Source organism: Microchirus variegatus, assembly GCF_963457635.1.
Source record: "Microchirus variegatus genome assembly, chromosome: 11".
Lineage (NCBI taxonomy): Eukaryota > Metazoa > Chordata > Actinopteri > Pleuronectiformes > Soleidae > Microchirus > Microchirus variegatus.
In genome coordinates this window covers 4,569,826-4,592,517 of record NC_139812.1, presented here as the reverse complement: position 1 = coordinate 4,592,517, position 22,692 = coordinate 4,569,826, and the positions used below count along the sequence as shown (strand labels likewise).

Below are 22,692 nucleotides of genomic sequence, written 5' to 3'. Positions count from 1 at the left end.
GTGGTGTGTCTTGTGCATCTGTAGAGCTGGACAAACACATAGTCGAGTTTGATGTTTTATGTAAAAAGCACTGGAAATATTTGCCTCTCTTGCTCCTCAAACAGTAAAGATGTTATTTGAGCATGGGCCTGTCCCCTGAATTACACAGTGGAGTGTTTTGTTGTTGTTGTCTTAAAGCAGCTAACATTTGTAATGTTGCATTACTGCCATTTCCTATTTCCTTCACCTTTTCCGCTCCTTCATAAAACCTCCTCCCACAGATAAGTGCATGTGTTCTCACCCAAAATTGTTAAAATTTTACCATTGGAATAATAGCCTGATATTGCTAAAAGAGATCCAAATAAACAATTAAACATATTAATTAATTAATTAATTAATTAATTAATTAATTAATTAATTAATTAATTAATTAATTAAACTTATCTTCCCCTTCTCGCTCGCCATCATGCCGTGCCCTGACCTGTCCAGTCCTCTTCATGACGCGTGTTTGTTTACGTGTGGGACGCTACAGGGTGACAAATGCTTTGTTTTTCAATTCAATTAAACTTTATTGATCGCTAAAATGTTATGGGAACTGTGTGCCGTTGTAAAACCCATGTAAAACCTCATGGGTTGGTAACGGACACGGAGTTACTGAATTTAAAAAAAACAACACGTTACGTTATTAGTTACAGAAAAAAGTAATGGCATTACTAACCAACACTGGTCATGGTGCTAAGTGTGGTGTTTTATCTGCATGCATACGAGCATTTTCCTCAAGAGGTACAGAGAAAAACAGAGCATCAAGTAAGGTAAAAATGGCCCGAGGCAAGGATCGATGTGCAAACCAAGCCCGGCATCCAATTAGTGTTTATGCTGCATACCAGCAGTTCAGCCTTCATGCTCACTGTGCACTGTTACACAGTTACACTTCCATATGTTGGTAAGGTTATATGTATTGAGCTGAAGCTAATTAAAACCACATCTTCCCAAAGCACATAGTCTTCTTCCTAGGACAGTTGTGAAGACCAGCCGAAGCAGATTTCAGATTTCATTACGCGCTTAATGATCATTGCTTAGTCGGCGCTCTCATTAATGTGCCAGCCAAATTCAGCAGTTGAAAAATGTCTGCAAAGTTTGACAATTGTCCACACACCATGGAGTGTTCCCTGAGTTAACTAATCACCATTGAGAAGGTTGAAAGCATGTTTTCAAACCAATAATTAGTTGGTTTAGAAATGTGGTCTTGAACTGTGGAGAAAAAAAAAAATACCTGTTCAGTTTATACATAAATACATCCTCACAAAATTCATGGACATTTTGAAGTGTCATGCTCTGTGATACAGAGAACTGCCAGGCTGTAAAGTAGAGAGGGAGAAGCTTGCAGGCAAACAAATACCCAGACAGGTTTTTGACCATCCTTCAATCCTTGAGTTTTGCAGGGGGAGCTGGAGACAATCCCAGCTAACTTTGTATGTGCATTTTTGATGTGTGCATGAAAACACCTGAATAAAAACAGAAAACTTGAAAAAGAAAATTAATTGTTGCACCCATGTTTATGCATGAAGGAGGTAGAAAAGGTGGTGTATTGATGAAATGTAGTGAATATGTGCCATGGAAACAGATTCAGCAACTACAGGATGTTGTTTTGAAGCCTCCACATACATATCACTACACTGGAAAATGGCAGCTAAAAGGAGGCAGGTGTGGACGGATGAGGAAAACAAAACATTATTATTGTAACAATTTCAGATATTAACAGCCTCCAGTGCCCTTTAATGATGACATCTAGCTTCCCATCTGTGGTGACCCATACCACCTTGTATTCGCTTAACATCGGTGGATGGAAACACATAAATTCAGTAAATTCTGTTAAAATTTGCTATACATTTTAATTGGAACTTCTACAAGCAACATTTTTACTTTAAAGGTGTGTTACTGATCGTTTCTGTGTGAAATGTGCATGTTCTTCCCATGTGCGCATGGGTTTTTGCAGTTTCCTCCCACAGTCAACAACATGCAGAGGTTAATTGGATACTATAAATTGACCTCAGGTATGCATTTAACAGTGAACTGTTGTTTATGTCTATGTTGGTCCCATGATGGACTAGCAACCTATCCTAGGTGTTACCCCGTCTTTTGCCCTCAGTCAGCTGAGATTGGCTACTGCTCCCATGACCCTCAGGTAGAGGATAAAGTGGTAGATAACAGATCAGTCACTGAATCTGGTGTCTGAACTTCTATGTCTTTGCAGATTTCATGTGACCAAACAAACATAATGCGTCATAATGGCTGTAATGTCACATGTGATCTTTTCCTTTGGATGAATGTCTTCTTCAAGAAAAGTGCTGGCTTTCAGATCTTCAATGAATTTCTCCCTGTCAGCACACCTTACCTTACACTTTTTGTCAATTCAGCTTGCTTTTACAAGCTCTGAGCCTTACCTACATTCGTCTCATTACACCAGACTTTTTATGTGCAGCTTTTTGCATTTACATCAGTTGGAGTGGCATTTGTTTCCTGGCACAGTTACCTGACTCTTTGACAGATCATTTATTTCCCCGTTTTTTGCTGTTGTTGTTTTTTCACCAGGTGTCGAGAAGGCTACCAGGGAATCCGCTGTGACCAGTTTCTGCCCAAGACGGACTCCATTCTGTCCGACCCCAGTAAGTGCAAACAGTCTACTCATACAGTACAAACATGAAAATAAACATCAGAGAAACAGAGGGAGGATTTTTTAGCTCTGCATTCTGAGAAGGTACTATAGTTTGTGTTAATAACAAACATTGGAAAATAAGATGTTCACAAACTGGCATTTATGCTATGCACTCTCACTACGCCTCAGCTCTGCTGACAGACTAATATATAATAATATCACCTTGGCAACTGTTAACAGAGCCCTGAACCTGCCTGTATAAATAGCAATCTGTTCTGTCTGTGTGAAATCCAGCTGGAATTGTCATTCCATTCTATTAATGTCCCAAAACTGAATTCCCTGTATGGAGCTAAACACACTCTAAATAGTGGATTTTCCATTAGTGGGGTTTTAATGCAGGTCCACAGAAGCCAGACTACTGTTGGGTTTTGATCTCACATCAGCTGCTTAATTGTAGTTAGAGTTAATTACATTTATCCTGCTTCCTATGTGAGCGTCAATCCCTGATTTGAAAAGCAGCAGAGCTGTGTGTCTCAAATCGAAAAAGCAGGACTGTTAAATTCACGGATACACACAGTGAAAAAAAAGACTAATACAAAGCTTTCAAACAACAAGTACTCCAAATGTGAGTTGGATTTCTTTACTTTATAAAGATGAAAACATGAAATGAACCATGAACATGAAATACACTCCAGATTGTTACCTCAATTTTATGAGCTTGGTGCATTTGAACTTTTTTGTGCTCGGCTCTTTCTTCACAGAAATGCTTTGTCGGTCCTTGTGTTCCTTATGAATTTCCTCCTCTTATTCACCACCTTATCCTACTCAGACTAATGTCACATTCCCCATTTCTTTATCTCACAAAGACACAGCCCTCTCAATGTCATATACCTGAGGGAGGAACACGAATTGCTCTAACATCTGTCCTGAACACTCTCTATCAGAGCCTTATTCATTTCCCTGCTCCTCCCTTCTCATTCCAAAAACTGCAACCTTGTCACTGGTGAACTAACACTGTGGCAATACAATAGCTTATCTGTGACTTTTCAATACAGCAAGCTCTGTTATAGCACCATGTTAAACATGAACGGCAGTGATGTGCTTGTTCAAAAACTGGACCTGAGGTGCTATTGTGAAACTACACTCAACAAAAATATAAATGCAGGAAGAAAAACTAGTAGTTATTGTTATGTGACAAAACAGAGTAACTATCCAAAAATAACAGTACAACTTTATCAATAAAGTGGCGTTAATTTGTGAGCATTAGGGTCAATTTCAATACAAAAGTCATCATGTAATGGCAGGAAGAAGACAAATGGGGGTCAATGATCCAAGTTCACAAACTTCAATAGAGATTGTAGTCAATAGGGTGACACTGGACTACTTGGTTTGAGCAAAACAAATCATTCCATAAACAAATCAAGAATTTGAGCAAATGTCATGACATTCTATTTTTGTTCACCATTTCAAGATTGAGTGTTTGTTAGTGCTGTCAAACGATTAAAATATTTAATCACGATTGATCGCATTTATGTCATAGTTAACTCGCGATTAATCGAAATTAATCGCACATTTTTATCTATTCTCAAAGTCCCTTGATTTCTTTTTGTACCATTATTTTTCCTAATTGTAATACTCTTATCAACATAGAAAAGTGCATCAGCTTGTTTTGTGTAAATGTTATTTGCATATTTTGGCATATACTGTAGTGTAGGGCTGAACAATTAATCAAAATCTATCAAAATCGAAATACAGATACTGCAATTTCAAGACGCAATATTTGTTCAAGCCAAAATATAATTTTAGATTAATTATTATTACACATCTTATTCTACAGACTGAACCATATATTTATATAAGATATTTTTTATTTTGGAAATTCAATTTGATGCAGTACAATGTATTGCTTAATGTAGCATGTACTGCTGCTTACTTTGAGGCTTAATGTTTGAACAAACGTTTTTGACATTGTACATGTCAAGTGAAGACTGTCTTATCCACCCATGCCCACAATAAATATAAAAAAAATGCATTATAGAGATATCCATTGTCTCATTTCATAAGTGCTTTAGCCAAATAATTTGGACAGATTCAACATTGTATCGCAAGCAAAGTGAGTTTGTGAGCATAGTGAGTATTGTGAGAGTTGTTTATGAGTTTAAAATGACCCAATGAGGAATTACCTATCAAGCACGGACTGAGACTCGATAAATGGACCTGGACACTGCCGGAAATCTCACTGGGGTACAGAGGATCTAGCACAGAGGGTAAGAAAAGTATAGACGTAGAGAGGGTAACAGACAATGAGACACAGGTAATTAAGGCTGGGAAGGTTGACAGGATGTGGGGAATAACAAATAACAAAAAACTAACACCAACAAACTACCTAGCTATACAGACCCTGACAGTAACATCATGGCAGCTTCATTAACTTGACATTGATCATCAATATGTATCTTTTGCTTATTTGTAATAAGTAAAGGCCTGTTTATGTGCTTCTGTTACATGCATATAACATCCTTTCAAAATAAAGTTCAAGTTCAACAGGAAGTTACAAATAGGTCTCATTACAAACAATTACGATACAATCACAACCTTGTGACGGGGTATTTACATATGCTTTAATGTAATGCAAATAATATAAAGTGCATAAATTTAAGTGGAAGTGCCTGAAACCTGTATTCTATTAAAGTACCATTGGGGGGTGCAACATTTGTTGCACATGTATGTAAATCTACGAGAAAACATGGCCTAATTCTCACTTGAGAATTGGGATAAGTCAGTTAATCACAAGCAGAGTAGGGTGGGCCTTCCTTGAATAGTGGCACGGAAAACAGCTGGCAGTATTGACAGCAGCAGCATCAGTGACAGGGAGAGAGAGATATGAAGGATTAAGAAGATAAGAGAGAGAGAAAAGTAGCAAAAGTGAGTTAATGTACCCTGGCTTGTTCCAAACGGCTAAAGGTTGATGTTGAAAACCGGGCTATTAATCTGGACCAAGGAATTCATGTTCATTCTTCTCTTAGGAAGCTCAAAATGGTGGCAGGGGTCAAAAGTGGGAATGTGAAACACCAATACGAAACCAAGCTTAAAAATATACATTTGGCAGTTTGAAGGAAAAAAATTGGTTTGAATGGCATTGAATTACAGCTTTCTTCATTTGATTTGAATCCTTGACTTCAAGTGCAGGTATTGATAGAATGACAATGCTACTTCAATATATATACATTAATTGTAATGTATAAATGAATTATAATGTATCTTGAACATGATGATGCAGACATGTGCATGACTTCCTTAAATCATAATTGGCTAACCCTGCTTTAGAGTAAATTTAAAACTAAATAAATACATGTAAAAAAATTATAATAAATATTGATTTTGGGGTGATAATAAAACAATTCTCTGGAAGAGTTTTTACATTCCACACAATAAGGTCTGGAATCGTCCCTTGAATCAACTGATCTGTGAAATGAAGTGTTATTGTTTTCTGTGTATAATGTGTGTAGGTGCAATTTCGAACTGTTTCCCACAGACTCATTTCAAAGTAACATTTGGGGGAGGGTGTTTATAAATCTGGATATGCTTGGGAAATGCAGAGAGCAGCACCACGCTGTGACTGTGTCTTACAAAAACAAGCTCTAGCATCTGTTTGTAGACTTGTACAGGCTCAACAATATTCCAAGTAACTCTGGGAGTAAAGAGAGTTGAACTACAACAACAAAACCAATAACTAAATCTTAACCATAACCTCAGATTGGTTTTCTGGCCTAAGTCGCTCACTGATTATTACTCCATTAATCGACAGGACTCTTTTCAGTGCATTTCCATATAAATTGTCTGGGAGTTCCAAGACCATTACTGAGGGATGAGGCAGTGGGAGAGAAAAATAATGTATTTTCTATGTTTGGCATCCCAAACGAAACGGGGATGTGGTGCACATCCCCGGTTCTGTTCTGTGTTTATCAGCTTTACCTCCCATCACTTTCTTCAATTACATTCCAAATTCACTAGTTTGTTCTTTGGAACTTTCTGTTACACACTGTCTCATCTCCATATTACTGTCTTTAATCGTAAGAATAGATTGCATTTTTCCAGACCATTATTCTCACTGTGTTCAATTCAGCTTTCAGCTACCTTTTTTTTATTGCTGACAAAACACAGTCATAACCTATGATTTTTTTTTATGTTCTTCTTCTTTTCCCCAATTTTATTCATCTTGTTCAAAAAGTTGGTAAGTGAAAAGTTGGTAAATATGAGATGGTGACATGTTTCTTCTTTCCTCAACCCTCAAGTTATTTTTTCATAGCATCCCTTTCCAAATCCTTCCCAGGTTACTTGTGTGTCTCATGCTGTATGAACCTTTATTTAGCACACATGATTAACTAACATTAGTTGACTTTATATTTTCCAGTAAAAAGTGACTTCAGGTAGTGAGCAAGTTTTTATGCCAAATAAATCAACCTAGCGAACTTAATTTGATCACTTATGTCTGGGTAGTAAAAAAAACAACATTGATATTTCTGCTCGGCTGTGATGCGTTCAATGATGCTTGTTAAATTCGCTCACTCTCACTCTCCTCTCATAGTATTGACATTGCCCCGTGTCTTATATTTTTTAAGGACAATCTGGCGTTCTCCAAATGGAGAACAGGCTGCACGCGCATGCCGTAAGTCAAACCATATTATAAAGTTCTCAAAATTGATAAAATTGAACAGATCCTCTGGAATAGACGATCTTGGCAGGGGGTTCGCTCTCCTCACTGATGTGCATTTAAGTCTCAAAATGCTGACAAGGCACCAACAACAGAGTTTGTCATCCAGTGTGCTTGATGTGGCGTGTTCGGAGATGAAAGGTTTGTTTAGGTTCCCCCCCTGAATCTGTCAAAGAGTAACAAAAGCTTGTTGAGTACAGTGTGTCAAAGCTTTTCATTTCAGAAGATACTGAGTTCAAAACTGCTTTTGTTCTCATGACAACTTCTGTTGTTCAAACTGTGAGGTTGCTGATTGGCACAACACACTCTGAGGAGGCAGACAATACAGAGTACAGGAGCCCAACACTAAATGTATTCTCTTTGAACAGTGTTCTCTGCAACAGTCTTTCCCATTTGCTGTTTCTACATCTGCATATAGACTTCCACAATCATTTAAAAAAAAAAAAAAAAAAACATATTCATTTTTTTTCTGAATTGAAGGCATGGGAGCTGAAACATGTTTTATGACTCTGTTAAGCAAAGTGAGGATCAGCATATTCTCTATATCGAAATAATCTACATCAAATGCATCATATCACTCCCCATAGACACACAGAGAGAGATTTGAGAATTTAAATCTGAAGGCAAATTTAATTCACTATATCTTTATGAGATTTGATTTCATGCTCAGCAGGTTTGTCTGTACGACTGAGGATAACTTTGCAGTAATCACGCAAGTCCAATTTCCCCAAGAATATATCAAGTTTCAAACGATAATATACAATGAAAATGCGATTGCTTCAAGCTTCATACTTTAAACATCGGCCACCTTTTGAGTCAGCTTGAATGATTGGACAACATCCAGGTGCTTTGACCGTTCACAACTGTGCAATTACTCGTGCACCTGTGGTGTCTCAATGATGCTCACTAAATACTGGTGTTTAGTTGCATACATGTAGAAGGAGACAATATGAAATACATACCTTAAGTACTGTGCACAAGTCTTACGCCACCATTAGATTGGTTGTTTTAGCAATGCCATAATGACCATACGATATAATTATTTCTCAATCATTTAATTGGAACAGAAAATACAGGAAACATATACAGTTTTAAAATAACTCATTTTCCAGAAAAATAAAGTGTCAAGTATTTACTGTGACCTACTCTTAGACTTGAACCATAGCACTCTTAAAGAAGAACTTTGCAGCTCTGGTCACTTTTTCCAAATTTTTCTCTACAGAGCTCCCACTACAGTGTCGGTGTTATGTATTTTTAGGACACCACCATATGACACCAACGTTAATACCCGTCAATTTTCTACTAACACTTTTCCTACGACAACGTGGCTCTGCATTCAGCTCTGCAACGCTGAATGCTTTAAATAACACCACTGCCGTCTTGATGTTATAGCTGATACCTGGACAGGGTGTGTGTGTAGTGCCATAAAACACTCCATGTTTCTCCCAAGTGGAAACAGCCACCAATCGTCCCACAACAAGCCATTTAACCATCACAATGACTTTGATGCTGTTAAATTAGGGTAAACATCATGTAAATCTAAATGCGAGTGATCACAGAATTTGTATGAAATAAATAATAAAGCTCAATTTTTATGACGCATTAGCTGCAGAGGCACACTTTCATTTAATTGGTGTGTGGCCAGGGTGAAGGAAATGGCAGCATTCGCATACACTACCCACTACCTATTAAAAACAACAAAAGAAGCCTCTCTTTTATAGCAAGTCTCTTTCTCTTTGAAAACAGATGAAAAGACTCCATTTTGCACATTAGGGTTCACTCCATCTTTTTGTCTCACTGTGTATTTATTTGCGCTTGAACACAAGCAGCTGCCTTGGACTACCATTTGTAGAAACATCCACAAGCTGCTGTTATAGTGTTGTAAATCAGGCAGTAATTACAGTACAAAATGCAAATGTTGATTTAAGTAAAGACAAAACGTGATTTTGCCCCGCCTTTTCATTAAGCATTAAAACCAGACAGTGTGTTGTTGGCATGCTGATTACTTTAGGCCTTGTTTTTAGTTGTTGTTCCAAATTACTTTCCTAAGTTGGTAGATGTTGTTTAAGCATGACACCTTAAAATGTTCACTGACATACTGTATCACATATCTAATGGTGTTTTTTTTTTTTGTTTTTTTTTGTAATGAGTTTCTGGAAAAATATCTGTTAGGTCCTTGGGTCATCAAATACTAACATTTTCAGAACAGAACTCTGTCCTGAGCCCCTCCCACCAGATGAGCACACAGACCCACGCACTTTGTACATGACCAGTATTCTGAGGCGAGTTCTGAAACACTCCCATCCCAGCCCATGATTGACTGATTTGCTGCTTGTATTGTCAGACTTATGGTTGCCTCCATAGTGACCGAACGGACATGTATGCAAAGTTGCTATAGTTGAGCACTCTCAGAAATGCTCTGTGACTGGTCACACTCTTGTAATTGGTCAGAATTCCACAAGTCCAGAAACAAAACTCATAGACGTATCCCCAGATTTCATGATTTGCATAATGACAGGTTGTTCATCATTCATGGATAACACCAACAAATACATTTCCTACCTCAGATTTAAGAGATTGCTTGAACATGTCATAGCATAGAAGTCCTACAGACACATACAACACAGAGAAAAGGGGAACCATCATTATGGGGTAAAATATAAAAACATAGCACAGAACATATTAGAATAGGATAAATGTGTGTTGCCAGTCATCACTGGCAACACACAGGAGTTTGAGTTTGTTATCTGTGCAAGTTATCCCTGTGTGTGCATGAGTTTTCTCTACTCCAGGTTCCTCCCAGAGTCCAGAAACATGCAGAGGTTAATTGAACACTCTGTAGGTGTGAATGTAAGAGCGAATGGATGTTTGTCTCCGTGTGTTGGTCCTGCGATGGACTGGCAACCTGTTCCGGTTGTGCCCCGCCTTTACCCTGTGTCAGCTGGGATTGGATCCAGAGACCCACAACCCTCATGTGGAGGATAAAGCAGTAGACAATGGATGGATGAATGGATGGTGCTACTCGGACTATAAACATCGTGCAAAGTGTTTTCTGTTACCAAGCAAGGACAAGGAAAAAAAAAAATAGAGTAATGTCACACTGTATGTTTGTGTGTTGTTATAAAGCCTCTGTTTTGGTGGCCGGTCTTACTGTTGTGTTTGATTACATGTTGGAACTGTTGGGCCCTGCATTCAAAAGACAGTTTGAACACTTTCCCCCGTTATAATCACAACCTGTTAACGCCAGGTTTTCAGAAAGCTTCAACTTCAGAATGTCCTGTACTTGACTTTCCAAGTTCACAATCTGCAGTAGTGGCAGATAATAGTTAGCACCAGGGTATTATGTAAAAAAAAAAATTCCCATTTGTTGTGAATTCAATATTTGTACATTGGGTTTTCATGTCAGCGAGAGCATGTTTGAGCGTGTTTTAGTCTTGACATGCTGGTGCACAGTTTTGCTTTGGCACCTTTCAATAACATCCATCCATCCAACCATCCGTTATTTACCGCTTCATCCTCAACAGGAGGGTCGCAGGGGGTGCTGTGCTAATCTCAGCTCACGTAGGGATATAGGCAGGATACAACCTGGGCAGTTTGCCATTCACTTTCACACCTACGGTCAATTTTGAGTGTCCAGTTAACCTTATCCCCATAGTGCATGTTTTTGGACTGTGGGAGGAACCCGGAGAACCCGGGGAAAACCCACACAACCATGGGGAATACATAAATACTGTAAATTACAAGCTCTGAAATATTGGTCAAATCACAAACTTCTCGAGTTCTAGCTTTTTCACAGCCAGGTTGCACCCCATGTTGTCACATACAACATGTCCACTTTGAGACCTGACGGGTACAAGATCACATTTTCCATGTTTTGGTTGCACTCCCACAGTTGCACTTCTTTTGGAGAGAGAGAGGTGGGAGGAGAGCAAGGGTGAAATACTGCTCGAAGGTGGCAGTAGAGTCTCGGGAACGCTCTGTCAGCCTGAGCTTGCCAAGTTTCTCACGTTGTCTGATGGCGTTGCGTGCCGCATGACAAACTTGACTTCATCGCAAGGCAGACAAGGTGCTGAGGGAAATTTGATAACCCCAACACGAGTTTTACTTTTTCCATTTCTCAGTCAGATTCGATCTTCCACATAAAGATAGAAGTGTGATCTGTGTGCTTACAGTTCTTGGGCTGTGCATTACTGCACAGAACAGTTTGTGAAACCATTCAACCTTCCAAATATGCTAATTAAAGGTTCCTCTTTCAGGGCTGGCAGTGGTAGCGTCATTTACACTCCACCCTCGCAGGTTTCAGGTGCACAGCAGGACGGTGGCATTTCGCTACTAATACCTCTCTGTCAGCTCCCACTGAAAACACAAAAAGGCAGACGTTAATGAGCTGCAGCTGGGCTTTTCTTGCTTGCTCACATCCTGACCAATGCTCAGTCTTCGCTCAGCTTACCACAGTAAGACAGAACATAACAGCACACTCTGTTTAATCGCCTTCAAGAATCAGTGAACATCATTATCCTGGCTTCTATTCTTGTGAGCTGCAGCTGATGAGGGTGAAAACTGGATTATACTTGAACATTATCGTACATTGTCGTGTGTACAATATGCCCACATCTGGATTCTCAGTGTATTTTCTCTTCCTGCAGAGACTACTATTTTAGGCACAATGAAGTGAGCTGAATGAATTAAGTTTGTAATAGCCCACTTAAATAATTACAGCCCAGAAAGTTTTGGCCCACATATCACCTTCTGTTTGGCATTATCTGTGTCAGTGATGGCTGACTGTTTTTTTTCCCCTCTGCAGAACAGAATCTGTTTGTCATTACTCTTTTGTCAAAAAAAACAACTTTGTATTGAAGCATAATGTAAACTGATAGCTAAAGGCTAATGTACCCAGTGATAGTATGTTCCTGTGGACAGGAGAGCACACAATCATAGGCCTTTGCATATCTCTGTGTGACTTGGCTTTCTAAAATATTTCCAAAAGAGAATGGCAACTGTTTTCGATTGAATATTAAAACTATAACTTCATCTTATATTTTCTCACAATGTGGGATTGTTTTTCTGATACAGTCTCCACTTTTCCAACGAGCATATGATCCAGTCTTTTTTGGCCGTTCCCACATACAGACCAAAATGGATCTGGAAGGCCCAATTTATTGTGAAGTATGGGTCTTGTCAGCTGGTGCTTTGTGGAGAATATGTCAGTGGGATGCAGATTATCCCAGAGCAATGGCGGCCTGATATGCTCGCTGCTTGCACCCACCCGCCAGTCACAGTTCATTAATAACTGGGGCCAGGGCGGCAGACAGTGCAAGGCAATTCAATTCCCCCACCTCGTCTCAACGTAGCACATTGATAGCTTCCTTTCTTTCTCTGTGCATTTGTCATCGTTGTTTATACTTTTCATTCCCTTTCTCTCCATTTTACTGCTTAAACTTGGTTCCCTTTTTTTTGTTCTTTATTTTGTCCTGCATCAACATGGAGCATGCAGAGTACATTGTGGCTCTGTGCCTGGTCAACACAGCAAACTAATTCCCTAAAAACACACAGATGAATCCACTTACAACCTTTTAGGGGCAGATATTTTTATTGAAAATAAATACATTAATAAAATAAAAATATAAAAAGTGTTATTACTGTCCAAGTTACATAAATAATCAGTTAATATTTAATATAACGTCAGTCAATTTAAAAAACACTCTGTGCAGTAAAACTGGCACATGGTGACAATAAATGTCAATAATCTGCCACATGATGTTGTTTTACATATTAAGTAAAATAAATATGAGATATAATTAAGTATAATTATGAGATATATAGCCAAGTCGCTGATATACATTGGTATTGGCTAATTGCCTGTTGACTGTCATCATTTCATCTGCACATAACATGACATTGCTGATTAGGACACTGTGTCGTTTTAGTCAGGGTTCCATCTTGTTCAGAACACCAGGTGATGAGATGATGATGTAGAATGAGACTCCGTGACACAAGACTTTTCACCAAACAAAGAGATCTTTATTCTGTTACAAGTCAAGTGTCAATTCCAATGCGCTGCAGATCACCTGGGAGAGCAGCGGCCAGATTCCCAAAAACCTCTAACTTTCCCTGAGCAAAACCACACTTAATAAAGGTTACCTGCTCCTTCTCCTATCATCATCCTATGCATTTGGTTAGCCATTCAACCTCCAGTCTCCCTATAGGGAGCACATCAAAGGACAAATACCCAGACCAATGCCTAGCCTAAACATCCACTTTATGGTCAACCGATGATCCATCTGAGCAGGCAATGCTCAGACAAAACCTACAGACTTCCGTTGTAAACTTAATTGTAGGGCATTGTAAACCCCAGTTACAGAGTATGTGAACACAGAGATTTATAGTAACATATATGCTGTGTTAAAGTGTCTAATACACCTCAACTGTTCATTTAATTGTATTAAAAATGATTAAAAATGACTTGGTATAACATCAAAATATTTATGGAATGTCCTATTAACAGTAGTGTGTAACACTGTGCAACATTTATTGGTAAAGTTGCCAAATATCCCTCAATATACCTCACTCTTCACTCCCAAACTATGTAGCCTTCAGTTAGCATTGAAACTCAAAAAATATTTAGTTTGTCCATTGTGGGTTATTTTTTTAAAAATGGAGGTCCAAAATGTCCGCCTCTGCATAGTTTTCCCAGCTCCTGATAAATATAATAGGCTTATGCTTACATTTCATACAATCAACTGATTGAAAACTAACCTATTGGACATAATTACACACTACAACAGTTTGTTTCATAAATTTAGATGATTATACTTGTATTTATTTGAATGTAGAAGTATCAGTAGTACTGGTTTCCAGCCTAATCAATTTAAACATTTGTATCAATATCTGCCTGGACATTTTAAAATCAGTATTTAATTAAATATATCTCGACAACTTTTTGGTTTACACTTGTCAATATGAAGATAAAACTGATTGCAAAGTTTAATGGCGACAGGAAAACACTACGATCGGTATTTATATCGACCCCCTATAAGTCTTACTCTCACTGTGCTATTCTATTGCCCACTGGAACAGGGTTTTTACTGAAGAATGGCTTATCAAACTACGATAAAAAAGAAACTGCTATAATTTATTTAAAACACTGCAGATGTAGTTTATCAAATTTCTACACACTGATGTGTCTTTTTGACAGTGACTAAAACAGGAACCTTACTGACATTGCCTCTTGCTGCTTTAATAACCACAACTTTCCATTTGATGTTTGCTTAAGTTCAGCACGTTGCAGTTCAGATTAGTGCAACGAGGCTCTCCACTTTAATGTATTAGACAAAACTCTACAGCAGTCGTATTGTTTATGATGCATTAAGTTTATTAATACAAACAAATAGAAAAATAAAAACAGTATTGTCACATCATCACAATGTGAGTAAAAGCTGAAGGGATTCAGCAGCTGTGAGCATCTGTTTGCTGTTGCTGCGCTATGTCATATTTTATTTGTACGTTTGCATTTTCCTTTTTCTGTCAGCGTTTCTTTGATGTAAATTAATGTTACTGACGTTTAATTCAGACAGGCAGCTGTTTGCTGCCAGGCAGGTTGCTTACACTTGCTTTTTCTGACTCATTGAAAGCAGAAACCTGCTGCTCCTGGTGGTGCTGAGAGTAGGGGAAATAAACTGCTCAGTAACTGTGTCACAAAACCAAACCAAATGACTAGAAACCACTAACAAGGTTGGTGGAGAGTGCAGAGTTGCTTATAATTTCCCGACTCACATCACACTCAGTCAGTTGAATTATAATCCGTAACATGACAAAGTTGTTCCTCGTGCCAACATGTACACCAAAAAAATATAAATTACACCCTTTCATTTTCACTCAAATTCTTCATGAGCTAAAGTTGCAGTTGATACATTTTGGTGAGTTTTGTTGTTAATTTTAATATCTTATATATCTTTGTGAAAATAAATGATCTAATATTATATATGTTGCATCATTCATCTGAAAACCATCTCTGTCCAGTACTATCAGACCTGACTGAGGGAGCATTGGTTGTGTATACACCAACAGCACAGTTGTACACTGCTGAATGACCAGGTTACTATCTTACTTTGTGGATGCTTTACTCCAACCTGCATGCAGTCATCTTGATTTACCTTTTTACTTTTACTGTTACCTTTCAATTTTCAATTACAAAGCTACTGTTGCCTCTGTCTGTCTGGACATAAAATAAATCATTTCCTGTGTGCAGTGGAGCAATGTTGCCATACCACAAAATATTTAAAAACGGCCATACTGAGAAAAACAGAGCGATAATGCATGTGGAGCTGATAGGCTTAATAAGCATTTTATCAACCCATTTCACAATGGTTTGAATATAATGCACAAAATAAAAGCTTTAAAGTGCTACATCGAAGTTTTATTGCTCGAAAATGTTCTCAGATTTGTTCAATTCTGCAATAGTAATCACTTTTCCTCATTATTTCAGCAGTCAAGTCAGTCATGAATTTGCTCTCCCCAGGCCTCGGAGAAGTGGACACCATGTTTCCAGCTAGCTTCAGCGATTTACGCAGATGTCTCAGATCTGTTGCCAGCCCTTCTGAAATCTCCCCACAGTGAAAAAGATGATTATTACAGCTTGCCATGAATGTTGGTGGGAAAAAAAGTGTGCTAATGGCCAGCAAACCTCTGTGGTAGATCAGGTAGATGAGAAAAATGACTTTAAATTGCCCTCTCTAAATGGATTTTTAATTCTCTTTTTCTAAAGCATTACCAGTTTACAGCTGAATGTAATGTTGTTGTCCATCATGGAAGACAGAGCGAGTGATGGGAGTCTCACCTCTGTACAGAAACATAGTGTCCAGTCATTCAGTGACTGTCTCCTCCACTGTGTCCATTACTGTACATTAATGTCGGTGATTACTTCATGCAACTCATTCAATTAAAACAACTTAAAGCGGAACTCGACCGGAAGTTCCTATTAACGCTGTTTTTTTGGTGTGTATCAGCGTCATTACCTTGTTTATGAAGCCCTGAAGGTTCTAAACAAACAGTTCAGCCATTGCTGAGAACACTGTGTTTATTGTAATCTCGGGGCTCAACGAGATCACTGAAAATCCCGTAATAGTTACGTTAACAACGGTTCTCCTGAACAGCAGATCGTCCTGCTCCGGGCACTAGTCCGGGCACATCCGGTTGCGTACATTGAACCGCAGAAGAAGAAACACGTCCGTTGTGGAGGTGTTTCACGAGCGACAGTGTCTTCTGACTCTGGGTCTGACTCCGGGTCAAAGTCATAAAAGGGACTGCGGCGGGGAGTTGTGAAGAAGCTATTTTTTTTAAGCACTGTTAAAACAATGTTTTGATAATGAGGAGCATTGCATCCACCGTTCCAGAGGGGGGAGCTGCGCTTCTGAGAGCTGGTGTGCTGAATAGTACTGACCAGTCACAACACACTCTGTCTTCTGGGGGTGAAAGTTCACTCTGAAATATCGCGGCTGATGAACAGCGTCAGAAAAGAGGATTTCAATCGGCTCGTTTACAGCAACTAGGAGGTTTTTGACCATAAAAACAAGTTAATATATGTAAGTAGACCTTCATAACTAACATTTATGTGCAACAGGACCACTCTATGTGACCTTTAAAATGTGTTTATGAATAGAACGATTGGTGTATGTTTAATCTTTCGAGCATAGAGGTTGGCAGATGCTGGAATGGACATACTATATTTAAAAGGTTTGAGTTTGATTTATGAACGTTATATTAACATAGAAGCTATTTTATCTTTAATTGATCAGCATTTGTATTCATATATATATTGTATTATGGTTAAAAGGAGGGCTGTAACTAAGTGTTATTATTACCCGTTGAATAGTCTCCATCAATCATTTAGTTATCGCAAATTTTTTTTAATTAAGCAAGGCTTTTTTGACAAAAAGCCTTGCTTAAGGGAGGCAGCCATCTTGCACTGAAGTGTTCCCACAGCCTTGAGTGGACTAAACTGCCAGAGCATGTGTTTCATGGCTACTCTAACTCAACACATTTAAACTATTTGGGTCTTTTTAGTTTGCAAACTAACTTCAGTTTGCAAAGGATACATTCTCTCTTTCCTGCAAGTTCAGGTTTTCCTTGAAATGTCCAAAATCTGTGGAACCGGTGAACCTGTGCACTGCCCTGCTGAATAATTGCTTTACCCTCTGAATGCCTCCATCAAGCTGTCTTTTCACTCTCTTCTCCATCCTTCTCAGCAAGGCCTGCAGGCATTGCTGACTAAATTCTGCCTTATCACTAACCAGAACTTTCTAGAATTATACTTACCAAAACTCTCTTTTGATACCTCTCTTCCCTGTCTCTCTTTCTCTCTTATTTATGCATCCTTGAAAATCCTGTTGGCGAGCCACCATGTCTCTGTCTCGCTTATTCCTCCTGTTTTTTTTTTTTTCTGAAAACCTCAGAGGCTTCAGTGATTCACTGGCTGACCTTGCACTGCTACATCTAAACACCAGCTGTCTTCTTTACATTGCTGCAGTAGCCACTGTATCACTTCTGTGACTGATGTTATGTTGCTGACAGTTGTTCAATGCATTGTCGTCAGTTATCACAATGAATCTATTTCTATTTTTCATCATCGTGAAATAAGGTTTAGTCAGTTACAGCTAAAATGATCAGCTTAGTTTCATTTTCACAGTTTAATGGGAAAAATTGCTTGATTTGACTTCTCTTAAATGAAAAATCACAAAAATGTTGTGATGCATGATGATGTATTACAAAGTGATTAGGGCGCTGCAGTTTACATGGTGGCTAATGGGCATAAAATAAGTCACTTCAAAATAAAACTAATCTGTTTGACAGATCATTTGGCTCAGCCTAGAAGCTGACAGAATTCCAATTTCCCCCCAGAAATATATTCTCAAACTTCCTGAAGTCATATTGGGACAAACGGACAAAACGGGTGATGAGGGTGCAAGGAAAGGTCAGTCACTAATAGGTCTGATCACTGAGACGTCACACAGATGCTCAAGCTGAAGTAGTGTTTGGATTTAAGCACTGTTTGGCCATTCTAATTAGTGGTAAGCAACTGAAGCTTTATTCATAGCACGTTTCAAAACCATGGTTACAAAGTGCTGCACATTACATTAAAAAAAAAAAACTGTTTGCAAAGATTACTTTTAAAACAAATTAGAGGGGAAAAAAACTGATTATTCTAACAAATTAGAGAAACTGGATTACACAGAACTTGAATTAATATATAAACTGCAGTGTGCAAATGTGTGTAATTTATGTTGTTGATAATATTATGCCTCAGTTTGGATTTCATGGACAAACATTGTGTAACATTATTTCTATGTTGCATCAATCTGAAAACAGGCTGTGTCAAGCAATACTATCAGACCTGACTGAAGAGTGCATACAGTGGCAGAGCAGGGGAGGGTGGGGAAAAGAAGCATTCATCCTGTCAAACTGCATTTGTTTTATTTTATGTTTTTCAGTAGAATTCATTTATAACGATTCCCATTGAAGCTTCTTTTCGTTTTCAGTCATACTCACACCTGTTTGCAGCTGTCTAGTTCAATGTTGCAGTTACCTTCATTCGGCTTGACATAAAACAAAGTATTTCCCGTGTGCTGTGTGAGAATGTCACCAGGCAACACACACTGAGAAACACAAAGATAGTTGTATTTAAATGTTAGAATGCTAATCTGTGAAAATGGGTTTTTAGGAGTAAAGGAAATAACTGATTCTGTGGTTCTGGTAGTGAGAGGGCGGGTGTTTGCGCCCGTTCTTCAAAAGCTGCATAGAGGTTTTCTTGAGGTGGCAGACGCATGAGATCGTCCAGAGATTTGAGGATAAATAAAACTGCATGGGCAATATAAAAACAACGATCTCCATTAGTATTTCTTTAATTGCTAATTTTACTTTGAATTCAAACAGCAACGTGTGCAGTGGCTTTACTTGTGTTAAGTGACTCATTATCTGCCGTCTCATCTTCTGTTAGACTCTTCTGTTAACACTTTGAACAGTGAACATCTGCTGCAGTAACACTGACCCCTGCAGTTAGAAAACTGTTTCTGTGAAATTTGTTTTTTGTCGTTTACTCCATGTTAATGTCTGCATTCCAACTGGTTTATACCTCAGTAGCAAGAGCAAGAGGAATATGTATTAGGTAGATCTGTCAGCGGCCCGTTAACGCAAACTAATTAGCCGATCACATGGCAGCAACTTGTGATGATGATGTTCAAACTGAGCATCAGAATGGGAAGGAAGTAGCATGGTGTTATTGGTATTTCAGAACCTGTTGATTGACTGGGATTTTCACACGCAACCATCTGGTTGACAGAAAATGATCCGACAAAAGAGAAAATATCCAGGAGTAGCAGTTCCACACACCCTGGGTGAAAATTACCTTGTTGATGCCAGAGGTCAAAAGGAGAATAAAAGAATAAAAATTCAATTTTAGATCTACATAAATATATGTTGTTGTTTCCAACAGGAAACATATAGGACTGACATCATTTAGGCAAAGAGATGAGATCAAACCTCAGTAGACCAGAATGCATTGCATCCTCATTTCAGTGTTTTTTTTTTTTTTTTTTTTTTTTATTACAAATGCAAGTTGCACTCTTTCTGAGTTTCAAATCACTTTGACACCAATAACCAAGGCTGATACTAGTCCGCCTTCTCCTTTCACCTGCAGCTGAAAGATGCAAACTCCACCCGTTCAGTGGATGTTCTCTGCATTGTGATATGGTGGAATAGCACAAGATAAAGTTCAAGCAGGAAACATGAATGGACATCAAACTGCTACATCACATCAAGTCAAAAAATAACTCTGGGAACACACTGCAAATTGACGAGGCACATTAAAATGTGAAAAGATGACGTTCAAGGTTTTATGGAATGAGGCCATTGATTGAATGTTATTTGTGAGTGTGGGGTTTGTACAAATGGCCAGAAGGGAAGAAATGTCCTCAGTGATGAGACCCTGGTTATAATTTATGACTGACAGTTCCTTGAAGGTGTTCCCACAGTGAGTCAGATGTTATCCGAATATTTATTCCTTTATTTCCCCCCTCTGAAACAGTCTGGATGATAAACAGCAGCATTCACACACTGGACCAACTGCTCAAAGCACTTTTTAATCCAGATCCAAACTTGAGATTAACCACCTTTATTTGACATGTAGCCGTGAAGAATACATTTGGTTTTTTTTCCTTCAGCTTTCATAAGCAGTTGTATTTATGAATGCAATTCATGTCCATTGAACACCAACAATCCCAGGAAACATTGCTAATGTAAAAGCTGCCCTTGTGATTCGCTGAAAGGATCCGTCGAGATTCTGAGAGTGAAAAGCGATTTCAACCTAATAACTCCGAATAAAAGCAAAGTCAGTTAAAAGTAGCTTCATGTGGTCGGACTTCTCTGTCTCATTTCCTGTCACTTTGCTTTAATTTAGTGCAGCGAGCGGGGAATAATGTGAGGGTTCTGTCAAATAGAGGTGAAGACATCATTTTCTTAGATACAGACACACAACCACACACACAAATGAAGGAATAAATCTGTGTGTGTGTGTGTGTGTGTGGATTGTGCATTCTCCTGCTTCTTAGTAACTGAATTGGCATACCGTGAGGATGTCGGCCAGATATGGATTTAAAGGGAAAAACAGAAAGAAAAAGCATCTTTTAAACCTCAAATTTTGGATTTTAATGTGAGGACATAAGATATATATTTTAAATAGCTTTAAAAAAAAGATGATTACTACTAGTAGTAGTAGTTTTTAATATCATCTTACTCAATGTTATCTTTTGTCCTTTATTTAAGGACAAAAGATAAAGATTAAAAAAAAAATCTTGAGCAATCTATTGTCCGTGCTGTGTCTGGTTTATTTATTTTTTACTTGAACACATTTTTAATATAATGGTACACAGTTTCAATCTTTATCTAAAGCAAATTAAAACAGAAAAAAACAAAGTAAACCGCAGTATTTAGTGTTGGAAGTTAGTGTTTGATTAGTGGAATATAACAAACTCAAAACACAGTCATGTTAGCACTAATGATAGTATAATGATAGTATATAACGGTTTTAAATTTCTGTCTATGTGTGCAAATGTGGTCGTTTCTGGTCGTTCTGTAGAGTTCACAGACAGGTGTTGGCTAACCTGTGATTGCTGAGCACCTGTGTAATAATAAAGTAATGACTACACAGCATACTAATGTAATCATGCAGTACTTACCATAGACTACTCACTCATCAGTCGGAATTGAGAGCACTATTGCTGCTGGTGTGATTCCAAGGCAAGATGGTCTCTAGTTGCTATAGCAACTGCTGCAGGCAAAAAAAACCCACAAAAAAACAAGGGATACAGTGGAATGACGATAAATGAATAAATTATTTTAAAAAAGAGGTCAGTTAAAGAAGACGTTCAAACTAAACTAACTGTGGCTAGCATCCAGCAAATAGATGGTTTGGAGGTAGTTTCTGCACACACTAATTTGTCAGACTGTCGCGTGCTTCTCCCAGTTTCACTCTCACAAGCTTGCACTTTTTTGTTTTATCCCTTTGGAAAATCTTTTGGAATAAGAGCTTTTGAAGCGGAGATGCATATGTTTAATTTGTAGGGTGCAAACTTTGAGGCAGAAGTTTTACAGCTTCATTAGTCGGGTGTGAAACAGTATTACTGATGTAACCCTCTGATTTATTTGGGCTTGGAATACACTGTGGATGGAGCCTCCCTTTGTGGCTGGGATCAATTTAGAGCAGAGGTGTGGAACTCAATTTTGTTCAGTGGCCACGTGCAGCATTATTTGATCTCAAGTGGCCTGGACCAGTAAAATAATTAAATAAGCATAATAACCTATGAACAACAAGAACTCCAATTTTTTCCCCCTTTGTTTTACATTTAATGAAGTATCTTTTTTTGTTACAAAACATGACATTTCTTGAGAAAAATAAGTGCTATTTCAACAATATTATGCCTACATTTAACATCATACTGGTAGCTAAGTATAGTATTTCAACAACAAATTAATTCTGCGGGCCGGATCAGACCCCCTGGCAGCCCAGTTCTGGCCCTTGGGCCGTACGTTTGACCCTGATTGAGAGTGTCCATTTGACTGTCAAGCTGGTGGCCCATGGGCCGAATCAATTACATGTCGCTATCATGTTAAAATGAAAACTTTTGACCGTGCAACAACGAACTTCCTTAACTTATCCGAAGAAAAACAAGCTGTGACACCCATTAATTCATGCACCTGTAAACTCTTGTAAACAACACAATACTGTGTGAGGCAGGGCAACGGTGAGAAACCCAGGGCCTCTGTTGCGTCACATATTTTTTTGACTTCCAAT

The 22,692-nt window shown here is 38.4% G+C and overlaps 1 protein-coding gene across 1 annotated transcript in view; it reads left to right on the top strand.

Annotated features, from left to right (window-relative positions):
* The window catches only part of nrg3a (neuregulin 3a), a gene marked incomplete at both ends in the record, with an annotated part of 466,447 nt that overhangs the window by 385,016 nt on the left and 58,739 nt on the right, over positions 1-22,692 (top strand). Inside the window, one exon of the mRNA XM_083898003.1 lies at positions 2,572-2,645. Within this exon, the coding sequence (XP_083754129.1) occupies positions 2,572-2,645 (74 nt within the window). The remainder of the gene's footprint in view (positions 1-2,571; positions 2,646-22,692) is intronic.